Here is an 11057-nt window from a genome sequence, read left to right as displayed (position 1 = left end):
AACTTAACGTGATAGTTTCCCATCACAGGTAAGCCATTACCAAACCAATTAGGAGCGAATTCGTTCCATAGATAAGGTGGAGTGTCCTTGGCTAAGCGTTATAGGCCTTCTTAGTAAGGTTTGGGTCCTACTACAATGCTTCCCTAACTCGAAGCGCCTCGCTATGAGACGTTCGGCTAAGTCTAATCTTTTGTATATGATTAATCATAAGGAACCGATGATACATGCATCTTTTGTAACTAGGCTACACTTTTCTTTTTTTTTTTTTGTGTGTGTATAGGCATGTCACCTAGCTTATACTGTCACCAAGTGTTGTTATTAACCAATATAGTGTAAAAGGATACTCAACATGTATCAAAAAACAATTAAATATGTGTGCCGCAACGCGCTGGTAAGAAAACTAGTGATTAAAGAATTTGCATAAAATAAAGTGAAATAGAAAACTTACTTTGTCGGTGTGTTCTTGTCGATAAGCGGTGAACAGGATAGCATCTTCTTGTGTTGTGCGGACTTGCCCAAACAAAGTGGCAAGTGATTTCCCAACAATGTAAAGGCTCCTTTTTATGCCTGTCGTATATGTTGTTGGAAGTACTATACAACTTTTCATTTACGGAAAGCGGTTTTTAACCGCAAACTGGTCCAGCTGAACGACGTGGGGGAGATTAAAGCATTAGGTTATGTTTGGGATGGGAAGAGGCTGAAGCTACCTTCTTTGACCTGGGAGGTTTGACAGGGTTTGTAAGAGTTTCAGTTTTCGTTTTTGGGCTTGTCATTTGTTTGGTTGATGACTTGATGTCATGTGGCTAGCATACTGCTTCACCGGCGTCGTTTTTTAATATATGATATTTTGTTGGTAGTTCAAAAAAATAATAATTAACATGTAAACTCACTTTTTAAAATCGTCTGGTTATGCTATGCTTATAATCCAGTTAAGAGCATTTTTGAGATAGAGTTTGAAAACTTATTGATTTACTGGGTTTTCAAAAATCACAAAAATCCTTTTTATTTTAACGGTTAAAAATTTGTTTTCTAAAAACGACAAATCCTAGCTTTTTAAAAAAAGCTAATAAGTTTCTTTCAAACTCAACCCAAACATGCCCTAAATTGACTCAGAAAAACTTAAGAAACACAATCAATCTTAATAAAAATGGTAGAACCGTCGCCAACAATTCCTTTTTTACCTATGTACCATGCCAAACTTTACGTTCGGGGCTCTCTGAGCGCCATGGCCATATTGGAACAAGATACATAACAAGTTCGGTGGTGTGTACTTAAACCAACCAGCAACCAGTAAGACTGGCCCGTTTTCATTTTCAGTAACCGCTGCTTATGAAAAACAATGGTGTCCTTTATGATGTTCTACATAAGATTGTTTGAAAAACCAAGTTTATCCGATTGGGATCCATGTATTTTTGTCCTAAAATATTTGTGACAAAAGGCTTCACAAGTGTCTAGATCACATACAAAGCCGCCACAGACACAACACAGCTATGAAACATACATAGCTACACAAACTATAACATTTTAAACCTCCCTAAACCCGGTACGCAGACCATCAATTGCACAGCTACAGCTACAGCTACAGCTACAACTACAACCTCCTGCACCTGCTGTTAACCACTTAACCTATGGTTTTACAAACTTGGCTGCTCAAATGGCACCCTCACAAACAACTGGCCTTGCAGGGTCACAACCGCTGAGGTTTGCTGAGGGTCGATTCTAGACGGTAAGCTCACAACCTTGATCACAAAAAGTTTCAAATCAATTATTATGCAAGTTGCGTATTATTCTATTATCAATTCAGGTTATCAGATTTTGTAGACGGACCTTTTTAAAAGGAGAAACGCCCCATGGATTGTCGAGCTGCTCGGGTTCACCGGATATAACCAACCGACCCGCTGGATCAGACTGTACCCGCACCTGCAAAAAATTTTTTTAGCAGAGAATAATAAGACGAAAAAAAAACGAGAACAAAAAAAACTAAAAAAAATCTTGTTTAGATGTGGGCTTCTCGTGATTTCTTCCCTATATATATCTGCGTGTGTGCATAGGGTTTCGATTTCTTCAGAACTTCAAGACATTTAAGAACTTCAAGAACTCCTAACAACCAATCATTTTATTTATTTAACTTATATATTTAGTACTATTTTAGGGTAATTTGTGATTTTTTTATTACATATATGTAATCACAAGTTTAGATATGTGCCATAACCAGTTTACATTCATGTAATCATAAAATTATGTATAACAAATGACAAAAATACACTTAAGATCAATGTTTTTAATAAACGGTTATTTAGTCGTACCGGATTGCACTAAAAATGGTACAGCCACTTGAACCGGGTTTACCAGGAGGTTCAACCGTGTTGAATAGTTTACCATGTAAATTTCATATAAATGCGCCTTCAACTCATAAAATAACCCAAAAGCACATGATTCAATAATAAAAAATTAAAAGTAATCCAAATGTAATCCATAAAAAAAATAATTCAAAAGCACTTGATTTTCAAACAAAGTTTTTATAAAATAAAAGTGTGTGATGGGTTTATGACATCGTTTACTGGTTTACTCGTTTCAATTTTATCTACCAGGTTAAAAGTCATTTTTAAAAAATATGGGCCGCAAAAAGTATCAAAAATCCATTGGGCTTAAAACCGGTTAGCCGGTTTAAACCGGTATTTTTTAAAAATATGCTCTAGCAAATCGCCCAATATACCAGGCTCTAAATACTGGCAGCCTGTTCAGAATCCGGTATAACTGGTTCAACCGGCTGGTACGAATCAATTTTTAAAGCACCGCTTTAAATAAACATTATATATATAAAAAAAGTAAAAAGAATGATTGGTTGTTAAGAGTTGTTACAGCTCTTGCATTATTTGAAAGTTCTGAAATGATGCCTGTGTGTACATATGTATGTATATAAGTATGTATATATATGTATGTATATTACCTCTTCACGCAAAAGACCAGGAACCAAAGCATGCACCTCAAAGCAATCCTTCTGTACAATGAATTGACAAAAACAGGTAATAAATCAAAAGACTAAGAAAGGTTTAGCTTGAATTAAAGTAAATTAACTAAAGTAATTCAATCAGTTAAAGAAATAATTAAAAATTAACAAACAAACAAACAAACAAACTTACAGTTCTATGCACATTGATCTTCACCCAATCAGCAGGGAGGCCAACATCCACAATTGCTGAGTCCAATCTGCAAATTACATTATAGCAACATGTGCAAGTCAATGGAAAAGATTTTTAAGGAATCTTATGATCCTTAATATGGTTATTCTCCTTAACAGTGAACAGTTAATATTTCAAAGAAAGATTAAGACTTGAAAACAGCACAATTCATAAACTAAGAAAGCAAGACATCTCACTGTGGTTTTGATACTTTCATGGGACCATATTTGGCACCACGTTCAACCGGAGACGGCTTTTTACGCTTCAGCAAACCTATAGAGTCGAAGGAAAAAGTCAAAGAAAAGTATAAGCATTGAAAAATGTTTTATGTTTAAACTCGATGCAAACTGTACCAATGCTTTGCTTTTCTCGACTCGCAATCATATTTGATGTCTTATCCTACAAAACAAAGTTGATTATGCCGGTTAATAAAATTACAAAAGTTAGACAAATTTCTAAAATTTTATGGATTAAAAATAAAAAAACAAAAAATATACCTTAATGATTGGATCTCCGACCTCCCCATTACTAAAAAGGCGTTGACAGTGCCAACCCTGCATAGCTCGAGCTGCTGCATCTCGCCTGACACGTCCTGTTCCAGGGGTTTGAATAACATTGACCTACAAACAGCAAGAATGTTTATGATTAGTCACAATTAATGAAGAAATGAGTAAAATATGAGGTACCTGTTTTGCATTGGAAGCAGGTTCTGCAGAAGAAGAAACATTGAATAGAAGATCCCCAATGCTCATCTTATATTTTTCGTATTCAAGCAACGCCTGCAAAATTTTATGTCAGCTAACAATACTCTCATTTGCATGTGAAAGTGCAGATGCAACATAATATTGGGGTGATCAAGCATGATGGATATGATAATGTTACGGACTGAAACCATTGTAAGGTATGGGCCTTGTCCCACATCGGTTGTATGGGCAATTGATGTGTTTTTTACAAGCCAAATGGGTTCCCTCACTCATCAGACTAGTCTTTTGGGTTGAGTTCTTCTGTTTGGCTTGTAACAAATAATCATTTTATAAAGTGTATGATACCCAAGACTTCATACCTAAAATGTAGGCATCTCACTAACAACTAAAATATAATAGAAAGCAATCTAAAAAGTGAATCATATATATATGGAATAATCTTTCTTAGGCCCACAAAACAATAATACAAACTAGGACTGGCAAATGGGTTGGGTTGGGCAGGTTAGGGTTGGAACGGGTTTGGGTCGGAACGGGCCGAGGTCGGAGCAGGTCAAAACAGGTTTCGTGTCAGAACGGGTTGGGTCTTTTTCTTCATATATTTTTGCAGCAATTCTTAAAAAGATAATTTACTAAAAAAATGGAATTTTGCAGCTGAATGAGTGTATCAGTGCTAGTTGAGAAGCTTTTGGGTTTAATCTCAATTTTCTTTTATGTATCAGCAGCTTCCATCAACTAATAGATGAACAAAATCAATGCATAACATCTTTCATCTTTGTGAGAACTTTACTTCATGGATTCAGATTAAATGCCTAACTACTAGGGGAGGCAACCGTAACCAGCGCCAGGTATGCGTTTAACATGGCTCCTAACGCGTAATTGCCTCCGCACAGTACCAAGCACCGGTTTCGCACAACGTCGGCTACGCAAATTCCGGTGCCGATTACACACATTCCGGCACCGGATAAGCGTTGTGCAGCATCTGTTACGCGTGTTAAATGCCGGTTACGCACATCCAGAATCGGTTACACATCCGATGCCACGTTATGCGCGTACCGTACCGGTTATGCGACAGATGCCGGATTAAAACGTCGGATGTCAGGCTGCGCATACCGACACAGTGTAAATTTGTAACATTGATACGAGACTGAATCAAAATCTACAGAAAATAATTTCAATTTTCAATTGTGAATTTGCAATTATAGTAGGAAACCTAAATTGAATATATGCAACCGTTTACAGTTTCAATACGAGATGCGGTCAAATTGTCCCTATCAAATGCAGATCAAGTAATAAATCAAATTCAATTTAAGACCTATTAACACATCAAGCCCTAACACAAATTTCGGAATCAAAAGATTAAAGTGTATGATGACAAGACTTGCAGGATCGATAAGATACCTGAACTAACGAAGGAGTTGACGGACGATCATCACAGCAGCGACGCTGGCAAAGACGTTCGTCCATGGAGAAAACGGTGATTGGATTGGGGATGAGTGAATGAGGGATGAGTGTCGATGAATGATAGACTGACCAGTAGTTTATTAACTAGTAGTAACAGAATAACCCTACTAGCCCCCTTCAATAACTTTTCGGCCCACTTGGACCCGTGGACAATATTGAGGATTTTTAAATGACCTACTTTGACCCTTTTAGACTATCCACATTCACATACCAACCCAACCCGATCTTTCAACAAAAAAATATTTTATCTTTCATCAAGATACACAATCCAACCCAATCCAAATTTTCACTCTCATTCACAACCCAAACCAAACAAGCTTTTTTGCTAAATAAATATAGTTTATGATTATTTAAAATATATAGAAAAATAAAACTTTAAATAATAAGTTTACGAACCAATAATATCATATCGGAAAACTAATAAGAAAAAAAATACATATTTCTGAAAGAACCTCGTTTTTATTAAAAATTATATCGAAGTGTTCAGAAAAAAAATCATAAACGTGGCCGTGTTCTTAAGACTTTTTTTAAAAGTTAATAATTTAAGTTTTTAAAAATTGAATATTAAATTAACTGTTAACAGAAAAAAGGGAAAAGGAAAAAGAAATATGGACTACTGATTGGCTGACACTTGCCATAAAAATGGGTTGCAACCCAGGTTGTTATGGAGAACAGTTCGTGAACCTCAACTATAAAAAAATTAATTTTTATTTTTCTTAATGCCACCCACCATCAGGTTGGGGATGTGAATGGTCTTAGTTTAAATGCCTTACCCAAACCAACTCGTATAGTTCTAATAACAGTCCAAAGTGAAGGGTTTGGACTTCAGGTTAGGATTGCCCCCTCTAATAAAACTACAAAAACTCAAATAAAAAAAAAATAGCATGTTTCCTCTAGGTTCAGTCGTTCAGAGGCACCATACAATGGACATTCTATGTAAATCCGTGTAATGGCTATCACTAGAATTATGAACCTAAAAGATAACTTTAGCAATAACATGAGATGCAAAGTCAAAGCATAACAGTTGACTTTCAACACTATAGGGTATATAAATAGATAAATAAAAATCTCTAGTTAAGAAACAACCTTCTCATAGAAACATCGGAACGTCCATGATACAGTAGTACAGGTCCTGTCCAAAATGAATCATAAATGTCAACGCTAAGATTAGTATACAAGTAAAAACTTATGGAAATAATCAGACATCACAAATAAACATTTTGAGAGCTAAAAACGGGAACATTCACCCATTATTCTTTAATGCAAAGATTTTCCTTTATTGAGTGAGTTAAACTAAAGTAAAGAGAATGAAATGCAAATTGTTGCAACACGAATGTTTTATGACCGTAATTTTTAATTAACTAACATCTTTGGGTTCTGCCTATGACCGACTAGAAATTAGTAATCAGCCAAATCGCCCGCCCCTTAGTCAGATCTAGTCGGACCAAGACGGTCCTGCTTGGGCTAGATCGCTGACCAATTTCCGAACACTTTCCGGCCAACCTTTGTAAACTACATATAGAAAATGTGTGTGTGACCGTGTGTGTATAACTAAAACTTACATATTAAAAAATGCGTGTGTGTATATAAGACTGAAAATTACATATAAAAATTCCAATCCAATTAATGCTAGTCCCCACCCCACCGGCCGACTAGCGCCTAGCGAGTTCTACAACACTACCTATCGATACCATTATATGACTTGTCTTGTAAAACATTATCCAGAAACAATTACAATTCTCCACTTTTTTTTAGATATACACAAACCTGTTTACTGTTGGCATTCATGACAACAAAACACATCTTGATATAAATATAAACAATTTGTACCATTACATGTTGATGATAATGCTCTTTAACATAATCATGACCTATACGAAGAAAAAAGAAGTTCTTACAGTTTTAATATAATCAACTTAGCTAAAATGAGATGCCACAAGAGAGGCTGGTTTAAATGCTGGTAGCCGCTAGAAAATAAAAGACTTCAATAAGATGGTCACTAAATGGAAAGCTGGTTGCAGTTACATCAATGCAGACTACGTAGTAGGTAACATAAAAGACAAAAATACACGAGTAACGAAAGATACATGTATAGGTGTATTAAAGTTAGATGCCCGAGAACCATAATCAATGAAAATTATTATGCATTAGCATATAAGAGCGAGTGACTAAAGTAACACGCAAGTTTGGCATGTACTTGCTTCGTGAAATTCTAACAACTAAACTATGACTTTAGTCATGCAAAACAAGGTTTTCTTAGTGAGACTCCTAAATCAATTAAGATGAGTTATCAAGTAAAAAAAAAAGCCAAACATGAGCATTTGATGCTTACTTTGGGGGATTAAATGACTCTCCAATGTATCGCCACACCTTGCCTGCGGTCACCTACAAGTGCAAGAAAACATATAATTACATAAAGATGGTTGAAACATGATATCTTCATACTAAGAAATATTTCCTTACTCTAAACGAAAAACAAAAATTTTCCTTCGAATCATACAAATTAATGCCAAAATATTCTACTTTAACGTCTCTATTAATTACATCAGAAACCATCCAAAAAAAGAAAGATATGGTACGATTAAAAAACGAAGTATCCAATGTTATTAGGTCAACTCATTATGATTAAGCAAGAAGAACCATATAGAGTGAGCATGGAAATATAGGTCATGAATGATAGCCACCATCATAAATATGAGGTTTTCCTTCAAACCATTAGATTTTAACGTCTCCTTTAATTACATAAAAAAGCATCCAAAAAAAGAAAGATACGGTAAGATTCAAAAATGAAACATTTAAGGTTATTAGGTTAACTCATTATGCATAAACAATAAGAAACATATACAGAGTAAGCATGGGAATATAGGTAATGAACGACAGGGCCGGCCCGAATGGTCGTTTCATTTCAGACCTCAAAAAGGGTTGAGCCGGCCCTGATGAACGAAAGCGACCATCATACATTCTTCAATTAAACCAGTTAACCAAATGTATACACAGTCATACTCTTAAGCCTCGTATTTTAACATACACGCTTAAGTAAACCAATATACTTGCTTAAACCATTAACTATTATTATACCCATGTTTAAAACGACGCGATTAACACCATCAAACATGAAAAAGGCTCGTTTAAAACTTGGCTTTGGTGGTTTGATGGTGACAGTTATATGTATCAGAAAGGTCAAATAATGATTAATGAACCCTAGCCTCTTAATTTAAATTATTTTTTTATAAAAAAAGTATAAAATTGTATTGTAGTGTAAACAGGTACCCAATTTGCGAGCAGCCCTAAATGCTAATATGATAAACAGGCATCATCATCATCTATAAATTTATTAAGAAAAAAAAGAACCTGGTCATAGCCACCATTCCTGATGACTGATCTCCATCATAACCTGGGAAACAAAATCAATAAAAAAAGAAGAAGAAAAGAGAGGGTAGGGTGAGTGACTGACTTGAGGCAATTCAATGGTTCGGAGGCTTAAAGTCCAAAAACCTCTGCTTGTGAAAAGTGTCAAGCTCCTTGATAAAGGCAGCCTGTTCCTCCCGACTCGGTTGAATTCGGATCCAATAGCAAAGACTCTCCTCCTCCGCCTTCCGGATCCATTCTTTTCTTATTATGAGTCATTCGTATCGGTGGTATGCCCTCACCAACAACAACCATAATCAAACTTCTTCTGTTACATACTCTTTATAATATATATATATATATATACAGAAGACACAACACCATCTGTACCATTTCTTTTCTTTCTATTTTTTTTACCTTTTTATTATTATATATGTGGTGTCTTTCATAAACTTTTTTAATTAACCTATCAATCTCTACCAAGACTTTACCTGAATTACCCATGTTTTAAAAATTGGTTTTTTACTCACACCAGAAGATTAGGCTAAAAATTGATATAAGAAGGAGGTTTAATCGTGTTAAATAGTTATATGATTTCATATAAATGCAACTTTAACTCAAAAATTAACTTAAAATTATATGATTCCAATATAAAATATTTCCATTATTATAAAAGATAATAAAAAAATACTCGATTTTCAAAAAAATAACCTAAAAGTTTTCAATGTTAAAATCGCTAGGTGAAAAGTAATTTTTAGGGCCGTAAAATATCAAAAATCTCTTAGACTCAAAACCGGTATTTTAGAAAAAAAAACTGTCGTTTCAATGTTCTAGCAAATCATCCTTAAATATCGAGCACAAAATACCAGCCTAGTATGTGAAAACCGGTATCACCAGTTTAACCGATCGATACGAACCAGTTTTTAAAACACTATGAATTAGCGTGTACTACCTTAAGGGTGATGTCATTGATTCCAGTCATTTAATATCTTTTTTTTTCTAACAAAAAGTAAACTATACATTTAGTAATTAATTTTTTAATTAAAAATAAATTATAAACTAAGCATTTAATTAAATTTATATATATACATTTAGTTAAATTATACATTGTTCTTCTTTATTTTAAGAAAAAAAGTTATTATATTCCATGGTATTTACATGAGGTTCTTTTTTCTTATTCTTAATAAAGTCCCCGAAAGGGCTTAGTTGATCCATGATTTAGGTTTCATCTTTCGTTTCCTTTTCGTTTGTTTCGAGAAATATATCGATAAATTCCGAGTAAACAACTAAATAAATATGTATTATGTGATCCACACTTACATAAAAACAAAAGAATAAATTTGCCTAATTCTTTTTATCACATGCCTACAATAAAATAATAAATTCACTTTTCATTAATGAAAAACATATATATATATATATATATATATATATATATAGGATTAGGATAATGTGAGAACTATTTTGAAATTGAGAACTTTGAAAATCATTTTAGACCAAAAAAACCCAAAAATTTTAAAAAACAAATCATAAAATAAAAAAACACAAAAATAAAAAAATTAAAAAAAATACTAAACTTCTTATTTTATCCCGGTTTCATAAAAAAATGTCTCGGTTTAACTAAATTATACATATATGTATAATATGTACATATATGTACATACATGTTTTTTATACACATATGTACAATTTAAGATAAATAATAATGTACATATGTGTACATTGCGTAACTAGAGATTAGATGAAATTATACACATGTGCATAATACAAAGTTTTTTTTTTTGTTTTTTTAATGAAACCAGAATGAATTATAAGAATTTTGGTTTTTTACTTTTTAAAAATTTTTGTTTTATAATTTTTTTAAATATATTTAGAGGGTTTTTTTGTGGTTCAAAATGTGTATAATTTCATTTAATCTATAATTACGTAATGTACACATATTTACATTATCATTTACCTTAAATTGTACATATGTGTATAATAAAAAAACATGCATGTACATATTATACATATATGTATAATTTAGCTAAAACGAGACTGTTTTTTTTTTTGTGAAACCGGGATAATACATAAGAATTTTGTTTATTTTTTATTTTTCTTTTTTTTCTGATTTTTTTTATTTTTGGGTTTTTTATGTTTCAAAATTGTTTTCAAAGTTCTCAATTTCAAAATAGTTCTTACATGATCACAATTATATATATATATATATATAGGGTCGAGATACTATAAAATAATGTCTTAACGTATGATAGGTACGCGAGACACTCAAATGTAAAACCTAAAGCTCTCAAAAAAAACACTCAACCAAAAACCTAAAACGCTAAAAAACGGTTTTCGTGAAAAAAAGTAAAAAATTGATCGA

General features: G+C 33.3%; 1 protein-coding gene across 1 annotated transcript; it reads right to left on the bottom strand.

Moving 5' to 3' along the window:
• Positions 1–1200: 1200 nt before the first annotated feature.
• LOC143560545 (AT-rich interactive domain-containing protein 3-like) lies at positions 1201–9677 on the bottom strand. Its single transcript, XM_077048853.1, has 11 exons — positions 9648–9677; positions 7680–7732; positions 6434–6479; positions 3869–3961; positions 3680–3802; positions 3536–3581; positions 3380–3455; positions 3144–3210; positions 2951–3001; positions 1828–1920; positions 1201–1739 (listed from the first exon to the last, which is right to left on the bottom strand). The coding sequence occupies exons 1-11, from the start codon at positions 9675–9677 to the stop codon at positions 1635–1637; spliced, it is 783 nt and encodes a 260-aa protein (XP_076904968.1). The 3' UTR covers positions 1201–1634.
• Between the last annotated feature and the right edge of the window lie 1380 nt (positions 9678–11057).

This window comes from Bidens hawaiensis, unplaced genomic scaffold (assembly GCF_021521415.1).
Source record: "Bidens hawaiensis isolate Kalapana, Puna unplaced genomic scaffold, B.hawaiensis_p1.1 tig00000097_1, whole genome shotgun sequence".
Lineage (NCBI taxonomy): Eukaryota > Viridiplantae > Streptophyta > Magnoliopsida > Asterales > Asteraceae > Bidens > Bidens hawaiensis.
This window is presented reverse-complemented; position numbering and strand designations above follow the sequence as displayed.

Bases quoted from the DNA above. Each gene is read 5' to 3' on its own strand.
- LOC143560545 (XM_077048853.1), bottom strand. From the start codon at position 9,677: ATGACTGGAATCAATGACATCACCCTTAAG. The intron at 3,962-6,433 runs GTTGTTTCTTAA...AAAATTTTGCAG, and splicing joins TCCGATGTTTCTATGAGAAG to GCGTTGCTTGAATACGAAAA. The intron at 1,921-2,950 runs GTAATATACATA...AATTTTTTGCAG, and splicing joins CTGGTCTTTTGCGTGAAGAG to GTGCGGGTACAGTCTGATCC.